The sequence below is a fragment of the Balaenoptera physalus genome (assembly GCF_965194825.1).
Source record: "Balaenoptera physalus genome assembly, chromosome: 16".
In the NCBI taxonomy this organism is placed as follows: Eukaryota; Metazoa; Chordata; class Mammalia; order Artiodactyla; family Balaenopteridae; genus Balaenoptera; species Balaenoptera physalus.
This window is the reverse complement of record NC_138898.1, coordinates 75,394,252-75,421,910: the sequence shown is the minus strand read 5'-3', so window position 1 is coordinate 75,421,910 and position 27,659 is coordinate 75,394,252. Positions and strand designations below refer to the sequence as shown.

Sequence of the window (27,659 nt, the reverse complement as noted above, 5' to 3'; positions counted from 1 at the left end):
TAACTACTGAAGCCCGTGCGCCTAGAACCCGTGCTCCGCAACAAGAGAAGCCACCGCAATGAGAAGCCCGCGCACCGCAACAAAGAGTGGCCCCCACTCGCCGCAACTAGAGAAAGCCTGTGCACAGCGACGAAGACCCAACACAGCCAAAAAAAAAAAAAAAGACTCACTCAGGGACACAGGATTTTTGCCCTTTATCCTTCTACCCTTCTTCCTGATGGAATGTGGATGGAACATTTGGGAGCAGGGTAGCCACCTTGTGAGAATAAGAAAGCAAGCCACGTGCTAAGGAAGGCAAAACCGAAGGAGCCTGGGTCCCTGGGGCATCAACCACCCGTCCTAGCAGGCTGGCTGCCTCCAAATGCCTTGTTCGTGTCAGAGGAAGAACAACAACAGTCTTTAAGCCCCAGTGGTTCAGCGTCCATTACGTGCAGCTGAGCTGAACCCACCCTAGTGGATAACCCTCCTTTGGGCGCTCGTCACTCTTTGTGGCTGTTTTGGAGTTGCTCACATGTGGTTTAGGGCCTGGGTTCTAAATTCAGGCAGACGGGTTCGATCCCTGGCACTCTGATGATTATTCCCTGTGCAGCCCTGGGCAAGTCATGGACCCCCGCTGAGCACCGGTGTCCACGTCTGTCAGAGTGGCACTAATGCCATCTTCCTCGCAGAACCGCCATGAGGATGACTCGTGGTGATGGGCTGAGCCCTTGGCGAGGGGCTGTGATGAGCAGTGCGGTGGGGCTGCACCATTCACCTTAGGTGGCATCAAGTCTACACAGGGGGCCAGACCTCCCCCCAAGGGTATGTTTCATCCACCATGGGCCCAGGACCAAACTGCCTGGGCAGTCAAGCAAAGAAACTGCCACCGGTCCAGCACTGGCTGTGCTAGACTTGGTGAGCAAGGCTGGGGCCAGTGTGAGGCGAGCCAGGTGCCCAGGGAGCAACACCTAAGGAGGTGTTCCCTAGGGGTGAGGCCACGCACGTGCACAAATCCGAGAGCCAGGGCCTCCTTCAACGTCACTCTGAGAGTCAGAAGAGGTCCACCAAGCCATGTGGACTGGACCTACTTCCCAGCCGAGGGACAGTCAAGGGTGATTTAGAGCTTGCATTTCCCCTGATGCCCCAGCGTAAGAACCCTCCACCCCTGGGGTGAGATTCAGCTTCCCCACTAGCTTAGTGAAACGAGCTATTATTATATCTAGAGGATGAGGATGGTGAGCCTTGTTGACCTGCGGGACTCTCGCTGGTTAGGATGGAAGTTCTTTCTCATCGCGTCCACGCCGCCCGCGCTCCCACCCCACCCCCTGCCATCACCTGGGGCACCAGGTCACTTAATGCAGAGCGGGTGCCACTCCAAGAGCTTCGGGGGCATTTGCTCATTTAGTCCTCACAGCCATCCCAGGGGGAGACCGAGGCACAAGGGTGTAAGCCACGTGGCCAAGGTCACACAGCTAGGAAGCCACAGACCTGGATCTGAACCCCAGCAGCGTGGCTCCAGAGGCCTTACTCGAAAACAGGGATGGGCCAGTTTCCTGTAAAGAATAAATATTTTAAGGCTTTGCCAGCCCTGTGGTCTCTGCTACAATAGTCAACTGTTCCACTGTAGCTCAGAGCAGCCCTGGACGATGCCTACATAAATGGGCATGGCTGTGTCCCCAGAACACTTGATTTACAGAAACAGGCTGTGGCCGAATTTGGCCCCGGGGCTGTAGTTTGCTGACTGACCCCAGTCCTGCACCTCGATGCTGTATTGCCCCCAACAGGCAAGTGAAGAAGAAATGTATCCAGCCTGGGCTACAGTGGCCTTTGGGGAGAACAAGGAGGGATTCAAGAATTTCCTGAGACTATTTAACACTAAAGGGGCAGGGGATGGGCTCTAGATCATTCCAGGAAAAGGCCTTGGAGAGAGAGTGTGAGAGGCAGAAAAAGGCAGGTAGGGACCTCCCCATCGGAGAACCGGGAGGCAGAGGTGCACGAGGAAGGGACCCTGGGACACTTTTCCTTCCACGGGCGATCCGTCTTGCGGCGATGTTTGCCAGACTCCAAGTGTGCCTTGCTCTTTCTGGAACTGCACCTCCCACCCGTCTTCCTTTTGGCCGTTGGCCTCGCTGCCCTGGGCTCTGGCCTCCCGTGTGGTGTCACTGCCTCCCAGGCTTTGTCAGTTCGCTCTCAGAGCGTTTGCGGGCGCCAGCAGTGGGCACCACGTGGCGGGCGGGCACCACGGAATCCACAGACCTGGGCCTTCCCAGGCCAGGAGGCTCCTGGGGGCTCTCCCGCCTTGGACCAGGATGAAGCTGTGAGGGCTTTGAAGGTCATGGCTGGGATGGGCGTTCCACGGTGTGCTCCTCCCGCCTCCCGGGAACCACTCAGCAACGTTCAAATGTTGGGAAGAAACAGTCCAAGAGCGGAGGAGGGAAGGAGGAGGGGCAACAGAGCGAGGACCGCTGGGCACGGGGCCCAGGCCTGGGGCGCAGCCTGGCTCCTCCGTGGGTTTCTGTTCCTTTCTCTGGAAAGGGAGGGCTGGGACGAGGGTCCAGGGACCAGCAGCACTGGCTTCTCCTAGGAATTCGTGGGAAATGCAAGGTTTCAAGCCCCACCTCAGGTGCAGGAAGCAGAAGCTGCATTTTACCAAGAACCCGGGTGATTTATACGCACATTAAAGTTGGCGAGGTGTGAGATCAGGAGGTCTGTGAGGTTTTGTGGTGGGCACTGTTGCTTCTGTCTGTCCAGCATGCATTCTCCTGTCTTCTGGTAAAAGTACCTTGGTTTTCTTTTGGGAAATCCTCCCTTTCCCCACTCCCAACCCAAGCATTCATGTGGAACTGCATCCAGGGGTGGGTAGAGCACATGACCAAGGCCTGGCCACTCTGAGCATTAGATCCTGCTGGCCCACGGTGTCTGGGTGATTGGTTTAGGGAAGCCAAAGAGATGTAACAGCAGGTGAAAGAATGTAAGTTGGGAGCTCCTGGTGGCCATCTTGGTTCACCCAGGGCAACATGGAAAAAAGCAGAGTTGGGTGACGGCGAATGAGCCCTGCTACATTGTCTGAGCACCTGGATCCAGCCATACCTGAAGTGGGAATTCCCGCTGGCAAGTAAGAGAGTTGGGATTAATGCAGCTCTACTGGTCTGATCTTAATTATAAACATGAGAAGGCACTCCAGCGTTCAAGGAGAAGAGTCCATGTGTGTCTCTCTGTTCTGCAGCTTTTCCATCCTCCCTCCAAGGAGCTTAGCACAACTGCTCACCTCACCAAGATATCAGGAGACAGGTTTGCAATAGGCATTAAGGAACAATCAGCAAGTCCTTACCGAGTGCTAACTGCGTACTAGGCTCTGGAAACATGTCGAGATATAAAAAAAATTTAAAACCAACGTCGGGCCTCAAGGAACGCACCCAGCACACATGACGGAAGATGTGTTTATGAAGCAACATGTGACAGAATTAATGTGGTCCAGAAGGAGTGTCTAAACACTGAGCGGGTGCTGGAGAGGGAAATAAATAGTCTCTCCATCTGGCCGGCTCTCCCGCCCCAGCCCCAGGGAGCTGCCTCTACCCCCACGGGGAGGAGATGGCAAGCAGCCCCGCCCATACGAGGACACCCACCTGCTGCTGAGGAGCGCGAGGTGGCAGGTTCCAACCCAGTCCCCGGGCTCGCCCGCCCGCTCCCTGTCTCCCACCTTCACGCCCTTGCGAAGATGATGCCCAAGCTTCTGGCTGGCTCCCCGCTCGGCACACCGCTTTACCCGGAGTGGGTGTTTCTAAGCGGCTGCTCTTTCCTGCCTACTTGCAAGCGCCCAGACCTGGTACTCCCTTGCAGTATCGACCATATACTGGAACAGGGTTTAAAAGCCCTCATGCCTAAACACCCATGTTCCAGTTTGCCAGCCCAAGGCCAGCTTGTTCTGTACTCAGCCGCACTCAGCCCAGTGTCGCGCTCAGAGTTTTTTGTGTGTATTGCCTCCCTTCTTAGCAAAGTATTCCAAGAGGTGTGCATTAATGCTTATTATCAGTTAGAAAAAAAGAGCAAGGCTGGGGGCTGCCCCGGATGGTTGCACAGGTTGTGTAGTATGTAAATGGCTCCCTCTAGAGGTGGGAGAGCTCTGAAGATACTGACAGAGCCAGCTTTGGGGTGGGGTGGGGAATAAATAGACCTTATTTGATATGTTCTTCCCGGATCTGTCTGATCTCTTACAAATAACAGCATTCGCGTTCTGACAGTCTGTGTCAAGCAAGGTCACTGTAAAGGCTGATGCTTTATGGGTTGTTTCATTTATTGTCCTCACTGCAGGGGTTTTCAAAACTCAGGAAAAAAAAAAGAAAAAAGAAAACAAAGGGAAGGGCCCCACACGCTTCACGTTTTCACTTATGAGCTTTCCTGGAGGTGTTTAAGCTGCCTGGCCCCCAACAGGAAAGTGGATATGGCGGCAGAGCGAGGACAAAGCCTTTGCTTTAATGACTGCAATGAACTTGCTTTCCAGGCCTTTAAGGAAAGCCCACCCCACAGTAAATTGCTGGAAGGCCAATCCCTTCACTATCAATTTAACGCTAAGAGCCGACGACGTTCATCAAATCTGACAGCATTTTGGTAAACGACGGCTCTGTTGATTAGGCCTCTGTCCACCCAAGTATTACAAGGCTGAGAAAGCCATAAATCTTAATCCACTGATAGCAGCAGAAAGATCTAAGGCCGAGAAGCAGTAGGGGAAAAAAGGACAGCACCAACAAGAGCCATTTATCACCACCAGCCCGATCCACAGTGTGGGCGGCTGCACGGAAGCCCAGCCCAGTGCCACCAACCTCCTCCCTGGCTCTCCCAGCACTGGAGAGTCAGGGAAGGGTTTTACGGGTGGAGCGGTCAGCATCTCGGCCAGCATTTGGATGACTCTCTGACCTTCTGGCCCAGGTATCCTTGGGCCCGTGCACCTGCGGCAGCCCCTTCCATCAGGGCAGCTCCAGCCAAAAGTGCTTCCTAGTTGGTGGGCAAGACCCTAAGCTGGCAACTCCATTCTACTGGAAGAGGCATTGGGCTTGGTCACTGGAAAGGTTACGTGGGACTCAAGAGAGTTTAGGGGGCCGCTCAGAGAAACCGGCAAGGTGACAAGTCGGAGGGGGCGGGGATGCGACAGGGAGGAAGTGGTGCTGGCTGGGGGCTGGCTGTGACCGCTGTGTCCCCTGCTGACCCGGACACGGCCCGTGTGAATACACCCAGTGACTGTGTGGCCCCACCTGTCCCTCCTGCTGGGCACAGCACACAAGAGGACTGGGGCAGGGCTGTGGTCCCTCTCCTGATGGGGTGGCTTTTGAGAACTGGCCACCAGTGGCCATTGGAGATTCTGCTGCCTTGACCACTCTGCCTGACCTTGGCCGCCTCCAAGGGCAATGGTACCCATCCGAAAGCATGGAGATAGAGAGACCACCTTCCTCTCTATCCTTCGCACCCCCAAATCTGTCTCCATATACTTTCCACCATGGAGACATTTTTTCTACTTTACTCCACTTCTTGGGGCCAAAGGAAGCCAATCCATTCCCTCTTGCTCTTGACAATAACAGTGCAGCTGGCAAATCGAGTCTATTTACTGTCCTGCCTACAGCCTCCTCGACGAGAAGGTGGGGACCCAGTCCCTGCTCAGGGGACAGCTCTAGGGCAGGCAAGCTTTGAATCGTCTGACCTGGTCCCCACCTCCAGTCTCGGCCAACTGAGGCCTGAGTGGGCGCCTCGTCAGGCTGACCGGCAGGCCAGGCCGTGACCCAAGTAACAAAGACGAGCTGAGAGACTCAGAAGGTCTCTCTCTTGGAAAATTTCACCAAACGAATACTGAGGGAGAGAAAAACTGTGACCTGGAGAAAGCTGAAGTGAGAAGGGGAAGCTGGGGGAAGGAAGCAGGTGCAAGGGTGGGGCTGGGGAAGCCTGGGAGAGAGAAAAGTCCCGTTAGGCTTACGGGAAGCCCTGCTTCAAAGCCCCCCACCTGGTCCTTCTGTGCAACCGCTGCGGATGTTTCCAAAACAGAAGCCCAACACACAACTCTCCTGCTGAAAACCCTCCGGGGGAGTCCTCACGTGTAAGATGAAATGCAAGCTCCTTTCTGGGGTCTTCTAGACCCTCTGGCCTATGAGCCCCGACCCGCACACCAGAGCTGGCCTAGCCTGCCTCACTCACTGCTCTGACCCCAGCACCTGCAAGTGTCCAGTAGATGGTCCCAGAATGAATGAAGGACTGAACGAGTGAAGGAACCCTCTGGAGTGAAGAGCCGCCCTCGGCATCTGCCTGCCTCTCAGCTGATTACAACGGTCACTACCGTTTACTGTCGGCTTCCTCTGTGCCAGGCACTGGTTGGCGCGTTCTACAAACACTGGTTCGCTCACTCAGTCCTCAGCAACTAGCCGCTGAGGAGGGTACCATCACCAGCCCCACTTACAGATGAGAAGACAAGCCACTTACCCAGGGCCGTACAGCCAGCAACTGGTAGAGCTGAGGCTTTGAACCCAGGCCGCTGGGTTCCTGAGTCTGCGCTCTTAACCATCTGGACTTGTCTGTCACCTGCCGCCAGGTGCTCCTACCTGAGGAAGCCGACCGCCCCTGCTGATGGACCGCCCGTGACACATACTATACACACATTCCTTCCCAGCAGCCCTGGGAGGCTTTATGGATGGTGAGCCCAAAGCTCAGAGAGGTCACAAGGCTGGCTCCAGGGCACACAGCTAGTAAGCTGTTTGTCTGACTCCAAAGTCCATTCCCTTCTACTTCCCAGGGGCCCAGGTTCAAACGCCCCAGTGAGCCAGGTGGGGAACGGCAAAGGGGGAAGCTGCTGGGTATAAGAGAAACAGCAGCCAGAGCATGATGACAAACTGCAACTACCGCTCGGCCTCGGCACTAGGGCTCTAAAGGGAGTGCTGGGGACCACGGCAAACAGGAGGCCTGTTCGCTGTCTAAACTGGGAACCGCCACTCAGCTGCCACTGATGGCTGCCTTATGGGCGGCCGCCCAGCATGGGGGCCAGATCTTCCCGTTTCCCTAGGCAAGGAGGAATCGAACTTTTAAAAAAATGTGTAAAATCTTTTGAATTTAAACGTTAGCAAGTGATAAAGTCTTTTTTAAACTGTGTGAGTCCAAAAACCATTATCTGGGGGGCCAGTTCAGCCCACAGGCTTCAAGCTGTTGACTTTCAGAGTCTACCGGGCTAGCCCGCCGTATGTTGGAGAACAGCTGTGGCGCCTTCCTCCCAGGACAAGCAGTGCCCATGTCTCCACAATCGGATCTTCCAGGGCAGGAACGGAGCCTGGTTTTGTTTTTTAACCCCAGAGCCTTGCAGAGTGCCTGGCCCGTGGTAACACATGTTCGTTAACTTAATGGACGACTTCTCTCAGGATATGGCTCCCAGCCCAGTCACCACTTCTGAAGGTTCCCGGGTTTGTCTCCATCTCTGAGGGGTGGTCCCCAAAGGACTGTGCGGGGGTGGAACAGAGTCGACGCGAAGCTGGGGGGGTGGCCCCCCAGCACCCATTCCGCTCTCCTCCAAGGGTGCCTCTCTGCTCAGAAGAGGCTGGAAAGCCAGACACTGCGTTTCGCAGCCTCCCTCCCAGCTGGGGTCTGGATGTGACGTGGGTGCAGCAGATCAGATGGCCTCATGGAAGGCAGGGACAGCAGAAGCGAGGTGGAAAGGAGGGGACACACGCTGGCTGTTTCTGTGCTAAGCCTGTGGTAGAGGCCATGAGTGCTTTCATGCATGTCCCACCCTGGCCGGATGAGCTGTGAGCAAGGTCTTTCTTCAAAGTGTCACTCTAGCAGACACAGCATCACTCTGAGGCCAGTGGTTGTGGCACTGGCTTCCTGATTCCTGGATCACAGCTCAGGTGACACATTCCTGAGGCTGATCCCCACCTTCCCTCCTGTGTCCTAGGCAGCAGCTTTCCTGGCAGGTCCGCGTTAGGATGCTGGGTACCATTCCTGGAGGCCTGGCTCGGAGCCCATCCTCTCACCGGATGTAAGCACCCAATTCCCTGCCTTCCATTCATTTATGCTTCAGATAGAGGTCTCTGTTGTTAGGCACTGACTGACCCCTGACGGATTCGGTACAGAAGGCCAATTACAGCCTTCGTGGCATCAGGAAGCCAGGAAATTAGCCACGATTAGGCCCTGTGAAGTGTGGGACCACAGGGAGAGACTGGGGAGGGATGCTAATTAATCTTAGGCCAAGTCTTTAAATTGCACAGACTCTGGGGTCAGCCATTAAGTCACAGTCTAAGATGCAAATATGGCTCCTGATAATAGAAGGCACTCAAAACAGCTAGGAGAACTCTCTGAAGTGAGAAGTGGAGAAAGGCCTCATTAGTGGGAAATTAACATTCATTGCTGGGGACAAAAGGAAGCCTCCAGGCTGTGTGCCCTGAAGACCTTGCTCATCAGCATCGAGATGAGGCCTGGGAGTTAGCTGGCAGGAACACCCCTCCCCGTTTCATCAGAGACCCACAAACATCCCTGCAGAGAAGTGAGGACCACTGGGTTTGGAGTCACAGGTCCAGGGTGCAAACCTCAGCCTACGTCCTCCCTTAGTATCTATGGGAGCAAGTCACCTTATTACCTCTCTGCTCTCTAGGCCTCAATTTCTTCAGTGGCACAATGAGGATACTTATGTACCTCCAGGGTTATTGCAAAGATGGCGGATAAAGCGTAGGAAAGTATTTACCCTAGACCCATACGTATGTGCAGTGTGAAATGTTATAAAGCAGTACTTCCCAATCTTGGTGAACAAAGGATTAACATATATATACATATATATATATATGTACACACACACACACACATATATACATATATATATAAAAATATACTTATATGTATGTATATGTTGCTTAAGCCTCATCTCAGACCAAGTGAGCCAGAACCTCTGAGGGTGGGGCCTGAGAATCCCAGGTGATTCGAATGTGCAGTGGGGGTCCCACTGGTCCCAAGTAAGGCTGAGTAACTGCAAGGGAAGGTGTCAGGACTATATGAGCAAGAACGCCGAGCCTGGAGCCACAGATCTAGATTTGAATCTTGATTCTGCCACTTCCTAGTGGTTGACCTTGGAAAGCTCACTTAACTTTTCTGAGCTCTCGTGTCCTCAGCATCCTTAAAAGAGGAAGGACTTTGGAATTTATCCTATAGGTCTGCTGTGCGGGTAAAGGAGAGGAGTCACGTGGGAGCTTAGCTCACGCCTGGTACTGGCAGGTGCTCAAAAAAGCAAACTGCCAGATCAGCAGCATAGGTAGCAATCCGAAGAGGCATCTCAGGTCTGTGGGGCAGGGGTTTTGTCTTATCCACCCACTGCATCCATGGCATCTAAGACCACGCCTGGCACATCACAGGTGCTCAGTAAAAAACAGCTGTACGAATACACCATCATGACAGGGCTGTGAGTTTGACCAGTGATGCTCCTGAGTGGGGCTGGAGTGGCCCCAGCCAGAAGGGAGGATCATGCCACAGCATGGGCTGGAGGGTCCCCAGGGCTCCTCTGCTCTCCAGAGGCCAGTGCCACAGGCGGAGAGGGCACCATGGCAGTGCCCAGCCAGACCCACCCCCTGCCCGTGGGGATTCCAAATGCTCTGATTATGTTTCTGTTCTCACAATAACCCTGCTGCTTATTCTAAAGTGTGAGCTGGGGCCACCGCCTTGTCTCTGCCCAGGGTTTCCACACCTGGTGCCATCCTCGGCGCTGGACTTTGCTGGGGGCTGTCCGTGAATTGCGTCTTAAAGTTTCTTCAGCTTCTCGAAACAGGGTTTTTCGTCCGCAATCTGCACCAGAGATGAGGGAAAGAGACTTGGTGAGGCCCCGATGACGAGCCCACACTGATGGTGCTTTTGTAACTTACATCTACAATGCCCATCAGGGTGCCCAGAGTCTTGTGTGTGAAGCAATACACTTTTGTAGCACTGTTTGTAGCCAAAAGGCATCAGAAAACAAGCTAAATGCCCAACAAAAAGGGATGGGGTATCAGTCACAGCACCTCTGTGCTATGGAACAGTAGGTATGTTCCTGAATTGGGCAGGTCTACGTACAAAAGGAGCAATCTCTAAGATACAGAAGCAGCGTACATAGGACAGGGCGCCCAACAGACCAGCATTAGTATAAAAGAGGGGTGAGGGGAGAGAGATATGCGGAATGAGTAAATATACTGCTGGGGGCCCAAGTACAGAGACTCCTGTTATCTGCACCTCCCTGAAACCTGGACCAGGAAAGGCCGGCTTCTCCTAACTAGCAGGTCAACCAGACTCCTCCCCCATGAAAGCTAGGAGAGTCCATCCCATTTCCCTCTTTGCCCTGGGGGCTAGGAAACTCATGCTAAACTCTAAGCAGAAATGCAGTGGCTCTCCTAGGGGAAGATTTGAAGACACCACTTTCTCCTTTTATACCCTTGTTGTTGTATTGACTTTTACTGTCTATTAATAGCTTGGGATCTTACCATACCTGTGAGGCAATGAATTAGAACACAAGTCAAGATTATTGTGTGCTGGACACTTTACACTTCTTATATTGTTTAATCTTCCTGGGAAGCCTGTGAAGTGGGCATAATTATTCCCATTTTACAGAAGAGGAAACTGAGGGTCAGAGAGGACCCAATTGCCAGAGTCTCAAAGCTAGAAAGTGGCAGAACAGGGTTCGAACCCAACCCTGCCTTGTTCCAAGTCCTCTTCTTGTAACCCAGTAGCACACTGTCCTCTTAGACAAAGTGACCCGCCTTGAAGGGCACTCTGGCACTCATTAGCCCCATTTTAAAGATGAGAAAACAAAGTCACAGAGAGACAAAAATGGCTTCCCCAAAGCAACACAGCCAAACTGGTATCTGACTCCTATGCACTGCCATTTCATTCATTCAACCACCACCAAATCATTTTCGGTGCCTATATGGGGCCAGCCACTGGGTCGGGTGCCTTCTAGGCCACTTCCCAGATTTTATTTCATGTGTCCTTTATTATAGGACACCTGAAATCCACTTAAAGTCTGCAGAGTATGTATTAACTAAATTCAGACATGAACAGTGGAATCAATTATCACAGGGGTTAGGTACTGAAGTTAAGACATAGTGAGTGAAAATCAAGTATAATCAAAATTATCCTTGACATTTCCTTAAACAACTGGCACATGAGACCTAGGAAATGTAAAAGCCAGGAATTGACTGCTCTGGCCACCTTTGCCCTGGGGGAGTCGAGGCCGAGACTAGTTTAAAAAGAAGTGGAAAAGGATTTCTCTCTCTCTCTCTCACACTTTCATGTTCTTTCTTTCTGGCCAAGTGGGTAGAGTTAACTTGTATAGGTTAACCAATTTCTGTGCATGGGGTGTGGCTCCATTGTCCCTAATTTGTCCGCAGAGCTGTTGCTGGCCTGTGCTCACCGTGAGTCCGCTCGGCGTGGGAGGCACTTCTGGAGAAGTTGGAGTGGACGGCTTTCCGAGGGGATGTCTTCAGTTCAGAATTGGCCCCGTTGACGTAGACAGAGAACCCGTGTTCCAGGTGCTCCAGCCTCAATTGCATGGGGTCCTTGGCTCTCAAATGCTTTAATATCCTGGAAGAGAAACGATTGCTGGCTTCTCATTCTAGGAGCCTGGGCCACCGCCCACCCCCACGCGGGGAGGGACCTGCTGCTCTGACAGCCAAGCGTCTCTAATCAGAGGGCGGGTGGCGGGTGCCCAGCTGTTCATCCATAAACAGCCCTGAGAGGCCCATTACACACATGCAGGAGCAGCGACGGGGAGGCTGTTCCGGACCCTGCAGGGGTGTTTCTGCTTGTCATTCTGAGGCTCAGACATACGTTAGCAGAACCTTGGGCACCCAGCCTCGCCCCAAGGTGGCTGAGACAAAACAGGCGCGTGTGCACGCTGCTACACACAGCCCGGATCTCCAGGGATGATCCCAATTTCACGCATCTCTACTTTGCGTGGATAGCAGCACTTTGTTCCACGTGTAACAAAACGCGGTCTAAGCCTTTGTGAGAGAGATTGCACGGAACACATACACACATCAGGAAACGGCTGTCATCAGGCCAGGTGGACTGATTTTTGGCTTCAGGAAATAAATGTGTTCTCAAACACTCACCCCCTGATATCCCAAATGTCATTATTTTATATTCTGATGCAGTTTAAAAATACACCAGTGCAGGCTTTGCTCAAGATTAATGATGTGATGATCACACCCTTTGGCTAAAAGGGTCTTGGCGTGAGCACGGCCGGGTCCGTTGTTCAGCTTTCTCTAAAGCCCAACCTCGCACCTTGGCTTGGTCCTTTTTTCCCCAGACCTGACGTTCACTGCCGTAAACGGTGTGCAGTGTACTCTTCGGAATTGCTCCCATGTGACGCCAAACCCTTCAGCGCCTTTACAGACACTTTTAGGCACCCCGCACAAACCAGAGTTATTTCCGCACAAGAAGAAATACAACCAACCAACCATCGTGGCAATAAATGTGCATCCTCTTCAGTGATTAAGTAAGTTCCCACCAAATTAGCAAAATGTAAATTTTAAAAAATAATAGTAATGGTAATCACATAAAGGGTAGAAGGCCAAACCCGGTTCTAGATGCTTTGCATATAGTCAGTTCTCATTATTCACAATAGTTATGTTCCATAAAGTTGCCTCAAACACTGAATTAGTGAATACTGAACCACTGTTCCTAGGGGAAAATACAGGATTTGGCTCCTGTGAGCCTCTGGTCACAACATTTTCATCAGCCGATCAATACAAAACCTTGCTTTATGTGTGTTTCTGTTTGAAGGCGCCTTATTTAATATATACTTAATACAATAACACTGAACTCATGCCAGAAGCACTTCAACTCATGAGTGAAGGAAGCTTATCTAACACGTGTATTTTCTCCGTAAGGGACATCATAGCCTTCTTGGGCTTAGAAATAAATGCGAGACACCACTTCACCCCTATGCCAGGGGGCCAGTTTAAACAGCAAAGTCATCAATGAAAAGCACAAAAATATAAAAAACACGGTGAAATGGAGCAGGACCCTATGGTCTTTGCCCCCCAGGTCCTCAGCCTGCCTTTTGTCTGTGGAAAAACGTTAGCCAAAGAATAAATTTCATCAGAGAAGTGAGAAAATGCAGAAACAAAGGAAAACAGTCCAACAAGACCTTTAGTTCCTTCTCAAGGGCTATAGGTAATATTCTGAGCCATATCCCATGAGCTGTCTTGTAGATACTGAAAGCCCCACTAGGTGGAAGAAGTTAACTACATGATGACCAGACTGTAGCCATGACATAAGCTCCCACAATTCCAAGAACTGGCCTCAAGGAAATGGGAACAAACCGACCCTGGAACTGAAGATTAACTGTACTTAAAACAATCAAATGATGCTGGTCAGACCACCGCAGGACCAATTTCAAGATGGCTGTCAAGAGTTGACTGTTCTGTTTCTGCCTGTAGCCCCCTTCCTTTGTCTATAAAAGCTCTTGCCCACTGATTGTCAGTGTGGGGGGAGTTGGCCTTTGGTCAGAAGTCCACCCTCCCCTCTGGTTGCCGGCATCTGAAATAAAGCAAACTTTCCTTTCCACCAACCTGGCCTCTTTATTGGCTTTTGAGTGGTGAGCAGCTGGACCCCACTTTCGGTTACAACAGCACTAAGTAAAATGTGAAAAGGACACTTTACAGTGTAAGATCTGAAACAAGAAGGCAGAGTGTTCCCTTGTTCTACCTTAGCTGGGAATGTGTGTGCTGGGCAACTACAATTTTTTTGCCATCTGCATGTGTCTTTGAGTGACCACAAAAGCACTGCAAGTATTGATTTGGAGGTTACAAATAAATTTTAGTGAGTGGGTAAATCTGCAAATATGGAATCTGTGAATAATAAGGACTGACTGTATTAAGACTTTAATCTTTACAACAACCCTGTGGGGTAATTACTTTTCTTAACCTCATTGAATAGATAAAGAAATTGGAGCACAGAGAGGTTAAGTAACTTGCCTAAGGTCACAAAGCTAGTATGGCATCAGGGTTAGGATGCAAATTGAAGCAATGTGGCTCCAGAGTCTTCACCACAACAAAGGCGACTTATAAAGCTAGCAAGCTGAAACTGGCAAACTTAGACATTGCTGGAAACTCATAGGACCTTCTCAGAAGTAATATGAAAATACAGAAAATGTCATTTGCTTGGTCTTTGCCCAGTGAGCAAATTGTTTCCAATCAGAAACAATGGTCAGCATTCAGTCATAACAAAACCATGAAAGCAACTCGAATGTCCAACACTAGGGAAGTGGAAGCCGGGATCTCATGCAGCTGTTATAATTACGAAGAGTCTATGGAAACATAGGGGCTTATTTGTGATCTGTTCAGTGGCGGGTGAAAAAGGCAGGATAAAAATGGTATATATGTGATAAGTGCAAAGTTGGAAAAAAGTGTGTTTGTGGACCCAGAGTGGAGGGTGATAAATGTGAAAATTAAATCAGCTGTTGAGGGAGGGTGGTGGTAGTACTGGTGATTTCTTTGTTTGCTTTTTAAATGTTTCTTTAACGGTTGATACATCCATCTTGCCAATCATGGCAGGAACATTTATTACAGACTGCTTATCTCTTGCCAGCCTCGGAAGCCTGGGAGATGCCTGATAGTTGGGCAACAGCATAAAACAGAAGGAAAACACAAGTAACTAAGAGACAATTTCCAAACACGGCAGTAGCTGCATTCTCTGGAGCAAACAATCAAAGGGCGCAGTGGGTACCAGCAGTCCCCGGGGAGGGAGAACAGGGAGCCCAGGGAGGGGCGGCACGCGGAAAATCTGACCACCTAGCCAGGGAGTGCCTGCCTCAACTTCCTTCCGGAGACCGCCCTGTCTCCTGATGCTACGTTAATGGTCACGGTGGCATCCCGTTACCCAGGCTCTGTGGCTGGCGCTCCACAGAGGTCTCTCTTTAAGCAGAGTGATTTATGAAAATGTGGATTTATGAAACTGATAAATGGGGAGATAATTATTCAGACTGTGAAAGGAATCACTAAAGGAACTCCCCTGCTGCAGCTGAGCACATCAGCAGTACACACGTGGCATCAAAGAAAAGTGGGTGTTTTTTAACAGATAGCTTATTTTGCATAAAAAACTGCCCTTAGGTGTCGGGGATTCAGAAAAATCAGATTAAGTCCCTGCCCTTTTGGAGATGGAGCCCCCAGCCACCTGCTGCCCTGTCACTCTCTATTCCCTTACGGATTCTGTTTGTTTCAGAGCACGTGTCTCCCTGCCTCACGCTATGGAACAGTATCTGTGTGCCTGTTTATTCTCCCTTCCTGCCCCCTGGGTGTGGGGTCCGTGACGAGTGTGAGGAACGGTGAGGAATACTCTCAATATTTCTGGAACTCAAGGTCCAGCAGGAGAGAGAAGGCATGCACGCGCACCCTAATACAGCTACCGTGTATCTAGCCACGTCACAGGCATCATTTCCGCTGATCTCGCTCGTAATGACCTCTGGGGTCACTTGTACAGAGAGCTCTTTTGTTCAGAAGAGGAAGTGGAGGCACTGTGAGTTAGAGCACAGGGTGTCACGTGAGGGACTGTGACCGGGGACATGAGACGCTTGACGGCTGAGCAGTCAGGGCACAAGCAGGGGTCCAGGTGGTGAGAGGACTTAGCTGAGCTCAAAGGGCAGGTGGCGTGTTGCTCATGGGCCTAATTGTGACCGGGTTTATTGACTGAACCATCTCGGTCTCTAAGCGCCACAGTTACTGTGTGACTGTGGGCTGGCCACGTGCCTCCTCTGGACCTCATTTACCCCCACGGTCAACTGAGGGGTTCTCTAAGGGTCAGGCATTCAAGGATTATCTGGACATCATTTGAGAAGGCATGTTTATCATTAAAATGATGATGATGACGATGATGATGATGATGGAGAAAGTATACTTGGATGGGTGGGCTTACTGTGGACCGCCAAGCACCTTGTCCTGCTTAATCCTTCACTGGCCCAGGGATTAAGTTCCTACCATTGATCTGTTTTATAGATGAATTTGCCCAAGGTCAGAGAGCCGAGGAAGCAGCCAGGATTTAAATTCCAGTCCATGAGGCTCCAGAGCCCGTCTCCCAGCCACATCATTGTGCCATTGCTTGTCTCCTCACCAGGCATCATGCCACAGGGGCTCCAAGAAAGGAGAGTTCAGAGGAGAAGCAGTGGCTCCCAGGTGGGGGCTTCTTGGAGGTGGTGGCATTTGAGTGCAGCCTTGAAGGACGGAGAGGAGGAAGGCAGTGGTGCAAAGAGCCTGCCATTCCTCCCAGAACCTGGTGGCCCACAGGCTCTGTAATTTATCTCCTAGGATGTCACCACCCCCCATCCATGTGGGTGGAGGACAGAGCTCCGTACTGGAGGCTCTGCCATTTCCCAGCTTTCGTGACCTTGGGCAAGTCCCTACACCTCCCGGGGCCTGTTTCCTCTTCTGTAAAATGAGACCAAGGATGCCTATGGCTCATGAGGATGGAAGGGGATACCAGATGAATCTCCAGCTCAGAGACCGGCCTGTGCAAGGCTCGCCCTGGGTGCTGGTTCTCCCCTTTCTTCTTTCTGCCTGAATCTCCTCTTGGGGCAGTGGGTTCACCTCTCATATGGGTACGTTTTCCTATAAGTTTCCCTCAAACAACCTTTTTCAAAAAGCAAATACCATTGCTGGATTTTTAGATCTTAGATCTGCCACCATCTAGCGCGTATATTACAGCCCCTCTTAGCCGTTAGCTCTTAACTGTTCCTCATATCTCAGCCCTTTGATGATTCTCGTTGCGTTTTCATGAGTCCTGTTGGCCATGATTACATCTTTCCTGAAGCTGAGCGACTAGAATCACTAAGCATCCTCTGGGCGAGGGTTGTACGGGGGTGAACCAGGGCTGCCACACTTTCCCCACTCTCCCCGGTCCTCTCCTGGAGCATGTGATCACTTTCTGTGCTTCTGGCATAGTCACAGGTGGCCCTGTGCTCACTTGCTGCTGCCTGGGGAGTTCCTTGAGGGCCAGGGCTGTGTGGTGGGCACCTGTTCTTTTTGCCTGTCCAGCAACTCTCCCCCATCTTCCAAACAGAGCCCCTCAGGTTCCCCTTGGGAACTGCTCCACTCCTCCTCTTACTCCACGTGGTTTGGGTGAGACTCACATCATCGCCCAAGAGTGGCCAGGCAGACCCTGCCACCCCCACCAGGCACAGGGCGGCGACTGGCTCAGGGATGGGAACGGGGCCCCAGCCAGACCAACGGGGGCCCTCCTCAGCACTTTTGCTGGAACTATTAGGAAAGATGTGTTCTCTTCCCCTCGAGGTGGGATGTAAGTGTGGGGTTTCCAGTGGCTGCCTTGACCTCCGTGAGGGAAGTACCTGCCTGAGATGATTCCAACATGAGAAAACAGAACTGAGAGATGGAGAGTGACTGATTTCAGTGACCCAGTTTGAGTGCCTGGATCCAACTATGCCTGAAGTCAGTGTATCATCCTGGATTTGTTAATTTCACAAGTCAATACCTTTCGTTGTTTAAAGTCATTTACCTTGGGTTCCTGTCCCTTCAAGCAAAGGAGCACTAACTAATACAGTCCGTGTCTCCCTCATTGCAATGTTCTCCTTCATACCAGTGGTAATGCTAGGCACTGAGAAGGTACTCAGTGGAATCCTGCTGAATGAATAGAAGAATAATGTCACCAGCATCTTGTGGGCAGCTGTGTTCTGGGAAGATGTCTAAGAACTCAGCCCAGTGATTGCACACCCCCTTCTTGGGTCACAAGGCAACGCAGATAAGCAGCCCGGGTTTTCACCTTCCTCTATGCCCAAAATAAAGTTCAGAGGCTGGTTTTCTACCCAGTCTTGTAACTACATTTCCAAGTCAATTTCAGTTTATTCCCACAAAACTCCTCCGTAGTGAACTTAGATGGCAACCCATTGGCAACCCTGGCAGGTTTCTCTCCTTTTGATTATTGATGACAATGTCAAACAAAACATAAATAAGAAAGTACGGCCCAGCTCCACCACTTCCTGGCTGCATGACCGTAGGCAAATTGCTTGCTGTCCTGGTCTCCGCTTCCTTATCTGTAAAATGGGTGCAATAACTGTACCGGCTTCATCAGGTAGTGTGTGGATAAAATGAAATGATGGGGTTGAGGTGTGTGCCACACAGCTGGCACTCCAGCAAAGGTGCCTTTTCAGGCTTCATCTGATGACAGCTCAGGGGCACTCCTACTTTGCAGGTCTCCATTTGGAGGTGTTCTAGCTCTACTTTCTAATTTCCTGTCATCAAGCCAGCTCCCTCTTGGTGACAACACATCCCCCAAATTTTATGGCAGCTCCATGGTGACATATTTTTTAATGGCCCTTGTGTTGCAACCTCATCTCTGGATCTGTTCAGCTATGTTACTGGTCGGTGCCCTTTGATCACGCACATATTGATCTCTCGATTAATGAGAAGCAATTTGCTCATAAGGAACTATGACACTCTCCTCCCAGACAAGTCACATGCATATGATTCAGTGATCGCCCAGGTGTTCAGTGGCACCATCCAGCCTGCCGGAAACTGAATAAAAACATTCTGTTCCTGGCATTAATGATGATAAAAACCCACATAGGTCTAATCAGCACAAGCCTGGGTTTGAGGCTGCCCCTGGGACGGAGAGAGATGAGTGCAGAGCAGCTGGGCACATGGGATGTTGCCTGGCATTTCTGGCTGGTCCTGGAGAGTTGATCTATTCAGAAGTTCTCTATTGGGGGCGGGACCGCCTTGCAAGGAGGCATCTGGAATGCGGCCAGGTATTGTTGTCATAGATACTGGGGGTCTTAGTGGAATTAAGTAAAGGGGTGAGTAGGCAGGGATGCTAAACTCCTACAACACATGGGACAATCCCACACCATAAAAACTTGCCCCATGTGACATGCCACCGGAGCCCCAGTTGACAAGCACCGGGAATCCAGCCCATCAGACAAGGGCTGAATTCACATTCAGAATAACAACCCGCAGACTCTCTTAACCTACAAGACCCCAAGCCCAGACCACAACACAAAGCCCCACATTAGTACCCCCGTCCTTCCCCCACCTGCAGATCTGTTTGGGGGGCCTGCGATATTCCTCTGTTTGTTTTGTGCTTTGATTTGAATTCATTACCAACATTTTAAAACTCAGGAGATTTCACCACACAAATCCAGATTTCCAGTTTCTCTGGCCACCTTGGAGGATATGCACCCCTTGGCCCGTGAGAGTTCCAGGTGCCCACTGTCCCCACTGAGCCAGCTTCACTCCCTGCCTGGCCCCTCCTAGCATCGGAGTTTGCAAACCCAGCTTTCTGTAAGGTTCCAGGCCTGAAGACAAACCACAGTGAACTGCAAATGAACTTGCACAGCCCTGCAAAGGCACGGAGGACACGATATCCACTCTCTTTCAAACCAGACCACAAGCCTTGACCCCAGTCACTACACATGGCATGGCTGCAGGCTTTTGTAAGAACCAGCACTCCAGAGTCAAAATCAGGACTGACTTAACTTTAAATGACATCAACCAACTTCAAACACAAGTGTAAAAGGACTCCTCCTTTACACAACAAGGCATGATTACAGGCTCAGATTTCCAGGGACCTTCAAAGCCTGTGAGATCACAGGCTGGCCTATTCAGGTGACTAATGCACAGGCCCTGACAAATTCTAGCTTTTCATAACAAACCCAGCTTCTCCCAGAACCGAAGCAGGGAAGCGAGAGGCGGCTCTGACACGTCAAACAGTTTGCTACAGCTCAATCAAAAGATGCAATTAAATCAGTGAATGGAGAAATAGGAACTGGGATGGCAGATATTATTCCAAGCTTCTGAGTGGAGGGTGACTGCACCTCATTCCTGTGTGAAAGAGCCTGCATGCTGTTAATAAATCTAAATAGGATTTTGATTTGGTTAATATTAAGGGCAGCCGTTGAGCGGCTTCATCTTACCGGTTCCTCTGCTGGAGCAATATTAAATACTCATCGTGTTTCTCATCAAAGTCTGTCACCATGTCCTTAGTGTAACCCTGAAATGAAGAAACAGAGCGGTGTGATATCGGAATGCAGGGAAGCTTTACTGAAGCCTGGGTACAGCACACACCACACAGGAGGCCGAGAGGCAGAGAGGCTGACCTTGACGAAGGCCCAGCTCCCTGGGCACATCACCCGGGTGACCCAGAGCCCCAGAGACCTTCTGATGGCCCACTGGGTCTTGAACATACACAACTAACAATCTACGAAAAGGAGAAGGTCGATTCCCCAGCCTTGCCACTGTTCTTTCCTCCCATGTCCTATAAAATCAAGGACTCTGGGAAGACTTGGGCTTTACTGTTTTCTCCACACTCATGATTTTGTGATCTCAGTTGTCCCAACCAGATGGAACCCAGATCAGTTGTTTAAGAGGGGAAGCTCATCTTTCTCTTGCCACTGTAAGAAAAACACATGCTTATTATAAACAACTCAGTCATTATAAAAATATATGACCCCCAGGGCTTCCCTGGTGGCGCAGCGGTTGAGGATCTGCCTGCCAATGCAGGGGACACGGGTTCGAGCCCTGGTCTGGGAAGATCCCACATGCCGCGGAGCAACTAGGCCCGTGAGCCACAACTACTGAGCCTGCGCGTCTGGAGCTTGTGCTCCGCAACAAGAGAGGCCGCAACAGTGAGAGGCCCGCGCACCGCGATGAAGAAGTGGCCCCCGCTTGCCGCAACTAGAGAAAGCCCTCGCACAGAAACGAAGACCCAACACAGACAAAAAAAAAAAAAAAAAAACATATATATATATGACCCCTAGAGTGAAGGCTCCTTTAAAGCAGACATTTGTGGTTTCCTGCTTCCTCTTCCGGCCACAGAACTCTGAATTTCTTTGGGGGAACCATTCGGCCCCCTTTTTTCAGTTCACTGGCTTCCTTAGACACCCATGAAAGTTCCTTTGGTCTCCTCTTGGGTCACACGCCCTTGGCCTTGGTCTCAACCATCAATATAGTACCTCCCTCAGCCACAACGATTCACTAGTCTAGGGATGAGCCATGGCCTGAGCCCGGCCCTTGAGAGTCAGCGCTGGGACTTTGCTAATACTCCTGGGGACAAAGCTGTTCTCTTTCCACTGGGGTGCTAAAGTGATGAGATGCAGGCCTGGGATTGCCTGAGAACGAAGTCGAGAAAGAAGACAGCAGATCCCAGAGATGCAGAGAGAGAGATTCCCAACGACATAATTTGAGCCCCTGGATCCACCCATGCCTGAAGAAGTACTGGAACAACTTAGTTATATCTTTAAAGTTTCAGCTGAGCTTCTGCCCTTTGTAGCCAAAAGAATTATAAGTCATATACCGTAACCTGAACATTAGAGATAACCCCTATTAGAATTTGTTACAGCTTTATGGAGGGATAATAAATGTATAATAAACTATACATATTAAAAGCGACATGTATGTACCAGTAAAACCCCCATTACAATCTGATACATATTTCTCTAGATGTTTTTCTTTGTTTACAATATACATATATTCATATTTATAAATACACAAACACACACATTCTTTTAAACAAAAGTAGGATTATACTGTAAACAATGCTTTGTAATTTTCTATGTTTCTTAACTAACTTTTTGCCAAGGAATGGATTAAAGGGACAATATCAGCTTCATTCTAGTCACAAGTCACAGGGATTAAGTGTTAAATGGCAAGTAAGACATTTGTAAGAGAAACACAGATTGTGTGAAAATCCTAACGATTATCATGGGAAGAAGAAAAAAAAAGAATCTCCATCATTCTCTTCTTAGCGCCTCAAAATCTGGCCTTAACCCCAATTATCTACCAGAACTCTCCCCAAGGGTGACTCATAACCTCCTTAAGCAAATATAATAGCTCTTCCCAACTTCATCCTTTTCGACTTTTCCGGGCCATGGGGAGCTGCTCCCACCCATCCGTCCCCAAATTCCCCTCCTGTAGCTTCTGCGGTTCTGGATGAGCCTCCCTTCCCTCCTGCGCCTCCTCTGGCTGCCCTTCCTCCTTGGCCTTGGACGTGGACGGTCACTGTCTCTCCATCTCACCCCTCTGGGTCTCTCTCCCTCTGGCTTCTCTTCTTCCGATACAAGGAAATGGGTCCCCTAGATGGGGGAGCCAGAGAGTCACTGCTAGCCCAGGGCTGAAAGCCCAGTCCCCTGCTCTCCCCTTTTCCTATAGGACTCCAGGTTGTGGCCATCTGCTTCCCTCTTTCCCTGTCACCCCCACTTTTCCTCCCAGGCTCCCCTCTCTCTGGGCCACCTGGGGACAGGATGCTGTACTCCCATCTTCTCTCACCCTGATGTCTCTGAAGCCTCTGGATTTTCCTGGGGTTTTCCGGCTTAGCTAATCTGGCCAATCAGGAAGTGGGGAATAATAAGAAAGGGTGATGTTATGAAATCATAAGAAATTTAAACAAACTAGCAATAGGTGTTCCTATTCCTATTTCCCTGGCTTCCTGAGATGCCCAGAGATGCTCCCTTGTCCTCCTCGGGACTGAGCCCTGCCTCATCTTGGCTGTGAGGAAAGCACCGCGACCTCCGCCCTCTGGACAGCTGGTTGGTTGCGGGACACTGGGTCTGGAGAGGATTCTCAGTTCCTTCCACAACAACATGTGTACGATGAGGACAGCTGACGCAGCAATTCCATATACCTGATTCTCCTTTGATCTTTGCAGCAGCCGTTGAAGTGGTTATTATTACCCCATTTAAGATACAAGGAAACCCATCCCGTGCATCTTCCCGGAATACGGATCCTACTCCATGGCAATTTACATAACCATTTTGAGATGTTAAAGTGACCACTGATACATTATGGTATGGAATGAAAGAGTCAGTGACATTTTTAGATGAAATATGAGACTTCAGAGAAATCTCAGCTTGGGGTGGGCTGTCCTGGGCTTTTACCTTAAACCCTCCGGGAATACATTTATTCGCCTCTGCCAGGAGGGAGATGTCATAGGAAAGATTTGAAGAGCTCAGGCATAGATCCAGCCAAACTTCTCACCAGCCCCGTGCTTCTCAAATGCTGATGTGAACACAAATCACCTGGGGATTGTGCTGAAATGCAGGTTCTGGTTCAGTAGGACTGGGAAGGGTCCCAAGCCGACACGTCTAACAAGCTCCCAGGCAATGCCCGTGGGCCACACTTAGCCAGCAAGGCCCTAGATCAGACCAGCTTATTCCCCACTATTCACAATACGCCCACCTCTAATCAGATCAGCACTGAACTTGAGCTGCGAAGAATGTGAGCTTTGGAGTCCAGGCCTGGCTCCAAGTCACAACAGTGCTATTTGTTGCCTTATCTATCAAATGGAGGTAATAATAGTACCTGTCTGGTTGGATTTGTCTTTCCCTCACAGGGTCAAAGGTGGGTTGGATGCAATAACAATAAAAAAGCCACAGCACAGTACCTGGCACTTGGGTAGTCCTCAATGACCGTTAGTTACATTTGCATTTATGGAGTTCTATTATTTAACTAGTACTATCCTGGCCCCTCCCCACTCCCAGCCAGCTCATTGCTATCCTGATGCCTTAATCATTCGATTCCCTTTCCCTCCAACCTCCACCCAAATCCTCTCCAAGGCCCAGCTCAGCTCCCCAATTCTCCACGAAGTCTTCCCCTACCATTCTCATCCCCGCTCACTTCAGCTCATTCTGAAACCCTGCAATTAGTATTAAATTATATACAATACAGGGTGAAATCATATATAATGAAGTGCTACATTGTAAGCCTTTAACTATATCTATTGCTCACTCATTATCTAGGGATTTGGAGACCTGGAGGTGAGTCCTGAACTCTGCTACTTACCTTCTCTGAGCCTCAGTTTCCTCATCTGTAAAAAGGGAATAGTAATAAGGTCTACCTCGCAGGGCTGCTCTAAGGATTAACTAGGAGAAAAGTAGAAGTAATTTAGGATCCGTTTCTTTCTTCTTATTATTGATTCCCCAGCTGGATTATAAATTCCTGGAGCACAGAACTGGGGAAGGAGGGGACCATCATGTGGGAAGCCTGGAGTCCTGGGCCCGGGTCTCAGCTTCAACAACATCCAGCTCCGTGATAACTGCTAAGGCTGACCAAGTACCCACCTGGTCAACCCTCACCCTGGTCAGACATCAGACACAACCTCTCCCCAGCACGGCATATTTCACTTTGCTGAGGCTTTATTTCTCAGGCTATAAAGCGGGAGGCATTAATTAATATTTAAGGCATCCCACAAAGGTGGGAGAAGCTTAGAAAGCGCCAGGTTTATCATCACTGTGTTTCAGCAAACACTGATCAAGTGTTTACTGTGTGGCTGTTTACCTATGCAATGAGGGTTTAACAAAAAAACTGACCCAGCGTGCATTCAGATTCCAACGTGCCTGTAGACAGTACCCAACCACCAGCCAGGGGCCGATCTGCACAACTCTGCCCCCATTCCTGTTGTGTGCGGTGTGAATGGCACCCCCTGCTTTCATGTACCCAGTCAAGCAACACACACTGGCCAGGGGTCCCTAATATGGGGGATGGCCCGCAGGGGGCTCTGGGGACACCGATTCAATTGAATGCACAAGGGTACTATTCTGGGAAGAGAGTCCATAACTTCCATCAGATTACCAAGGGCGTCTGAGGCCAAAAAAAAGAGACAAGTGGGGGCTTCCCTGGTGGTGCAGTGGTTGAGAATCTGCCTGCTAATGCAGGGGACATGGGTTCGAGCCCTGGTCTGGGAAGATCCCACATGCCGTGGAGCAACTAGGCCTGTGAGCCACAGCTGCTGAGCCTGCGCGTCTGGAGCCTGTGCTCCGCAACAGGAGAGGCCGCGATAGTGAGAGGCCCGCGCACCGCGATGAAGAGTGGCCCCCACTTGCCACAACTAGAGGAAGCCCTCACACAGAAACGAAGACCCAACACAGCCAAAATAAATAAATAAATAAATAAATAATAATTAAAGGTGTTAATAATTTTTTAAAAAAAAGAAAAGAGAGACAAGTGATTATAGCAAAATGTATAAAATGCGATGCCAAGGATCTGAAGGAGGGAACAGGGAAGGCTCCTGAGGGCACGGCCAGGCCCAAATCCTTGGGAATCATCTTCGAAGCGTAACTCACTAACTCACTCTCCCACTCCACGTCCAATCCATCAGCTCCATGTGAAAAATACCATGTATCCAAAATCTGATCACTTCTCCCTACTTCCCCGCTACCACACTGGTTCAGGACCCTTCACTGGCCTCCTGCTCCTGCCCTCACCCCTGTTCTCCTTTCTACAGCCACGGGTCCTGATGAAACGGAAGTCGAATCATGTCACTTCTCTGCTCTGGACTCTGCACCGGTCCCAGCGGCCACCAGGCCCTGCCCACTGGGCCTCCATCCACGTCTCTGACCGCCTCCCACTGCTCCACCCTCCTCCTCATCACTCCAGTACCCGCAACACCCAGCATGTGCCCACCTCAGGGCCTTAGACCCACCATTCCTTCCCCCAGGTAATTACCCAGATTCCTCACCTCCTCAAGGCTTGTCTTAGATCTTACCTTCTCGGGGAGGTCCTCCCCAGCCATCTTATTTAAAATTGCAAGCTGTGAGTGCACCTGTGCACAGGCACGCGCGCACACACACACACACACACACACCCTCCCAACTGCTCACTAATAATCTCTACTTTATCTTACTCATCAAGCCTTTTATTTATTGGGCCATCCCCTGCACTAGAATGGAAATTTCATGAAGGCAGGGACTGTGTCTGTTTTGATCACTTGTGTATTCCAAGCCCCTAGGACATTGTCTGGCACACAATGGGCCCTAAATGAATAAATAAGGAGACATTTGAGCTGAGATTTGAAAGTTGAAAGGTTTGCTGGGCAATAAGAGAAAGGCATTCCAGGCAGCAGGAGCAGCACAGGCAAAGGTTTGGGGGCCTGAAAAAGCCTGAAACGTTCATGGATTGGCCAGAAGTTGGGTTTGACTAGAGTGATGGGTGCCGGGGAGGCGTGAGTTAAGTACGGGAAAAGGTTTAAGGAATTTGGACGTGATGCGAAAGCAAAGTCCCACTGCCATTATTGTTATCCTTATCATCTTTATCCCTAATGCTGGCCCCAGAGATGGTGTAGAATTTTATCAATGGCCATATTATTAATTCTCTCTGGGGAAAAAGAAATGGAATTGGAGAGAAACGCCAAGAATCAGTTATGCTTAAAGGAACTAGACAGAGTCTATATTTCAGGGATCACATATTCCTCTGAGGCCAGAATATTGGAATTCTCCTAAACAGGGTTGATTTAGCGAGTGCCAGAGCCTGAGCTGCATTAACGAGCAGCTTAGAGCGTAGGGTTGGTTTCCAGGGCTGGAAGACATTGAGGACCTGACTTTGTAGGTGTCAAGTCCCAGCGGAGAAGAACAATAACTTGGAATGGTTTAATAATGAGCTGTGAACACACTGTGCCAGGGGCACCACAGAGTTCTCGGAGCACTTCTGGACACCTGACTACTCCACCTGCCCTGCCCCTCCCCCTCCCCCAAATGCCACATCTTAACTGAGGGATGATTTATGAGCGACAAGCGGTTACTGGAGCCCAGTCTTCAGGCCGCTTTAATGACCATTTAGGATGCTCTCTGTGGCGCTTATTGTGGGTGTCTGCAATAATGCTATGCCCTGGGGTCATTATACCCATTTTGCAGAGGAGGAAACTGAGGCTTTGAAAGCTGAAGCGAATTGCCCAAAGGCCATGTCCAAGTGGAGATAATGGACATTTGTTGTTTCTGTCGGTTTAGCATCTATTCATTTTCTTCTAGTTACATCGTCTTGGTTTTCCTTTGGGAAACCACCTCTCCTCCACTCTCAATCCATGCAGTATGGGTGGAAATAACACTGCTGGCACTTCAAGGGCGAGCACATGACAGAGGCCTGGCCACTCAAGGCCAGGTTAGTCTGGCTAGTCCGTTTCCCTGGCCATGTGACTGGTTTAGGACTAGGCATGTGCCCAAAGCCAGGCCAACAGACTCAACCCAGGGATTGGTTGAATCTGCTGGAAAAGTCCCTCTTCCTCTTCCCCTGGAATTATTAGCTGATGTGAGCCGAAAGCTACAAGGGCCACAAAAAGGAAGAAGTTATTTTTTATCAACTGATTAGGTTCACTATTATGAATGTCCTTCTATGTTCCATGAAGAGATCTGTCCAAGAGTGACACCAACATAGAGGGAGCAGAATTGAGGACACAGAGAGACAGACCAGATAGAAAGTAGAACTTCTTAACCGTGTTCAACCCCCATAACCAGCCCCACGTGGAGCCAGCACTATCTTGGGCTTTTAAGTCACAAGAGCTAATACATTCTTTTCTTTACTCAAGCCACTTTGAATTGTGTGTGTGTCTGTGTGTGTGTGTGTGTGTGACTCACACTTGAGTGAGTTCTCGGTGGTACAGTGGAAGAACTAATACTCAGAGGTGTCTGAATCTGAAGTCTCTGCCATGTCCTACGGCCAGAGGAGCATTTCGTAGAGGATTAAAATAATTCCTTAATGAATATTCTCAACGATGGCCCTAAGCCCACAGAAAGTGACGATCCAAATGTATCTCACAGTACAAAACTCCTACTCTTCCTTCAAAACCCACCCTAGTGATCGCCCAGTGATTCTGTTCTTTGTGTCCCAGTGCTGTATAGTAAGTCCTTAATGCATATTAGTTGAATGAAAAGGTATAGTTCTGAGTTTGTTTTTTGCAGCTTTTGCTGACACATCAGATGTACTCCC

General features: G+C 50.2%; 1 protein-coding gene across 4 annotated transcripts in view; it reads right to left on the bottom strand.

Annotated features, from left to right (window-relative positions):
* Positions 1–27,659, bottom strand: part of KATNIP (katanin interacting protein) — a 199,440-nt gene that overhangs the window by 122,813 nt on the left and 48,968 nt on the right. For all 4 annotated transcript variants that reach the window (XM_082429315.1, XM_082429312.1, XM_082429311.1 and 1 more), the window contains exons 3-5: positions 19,883–19,959; positions 11,372–11,541; positions 9,677–9,774 (exon numbers count right to left, since the gene is read on the bottom strand). In XM_082429315.1, coding sequence (XP_082285441.1) covers positions 9,677–9,774; positions 11,372–11,541; positions 19,883–19,959 — 345 coding nt within the window. The remainder of the gene's footprint in view (positions 1–9,676; positions 9,775–11,371; positions 11,542–19,882; positions 19,960–27,659) is intronic.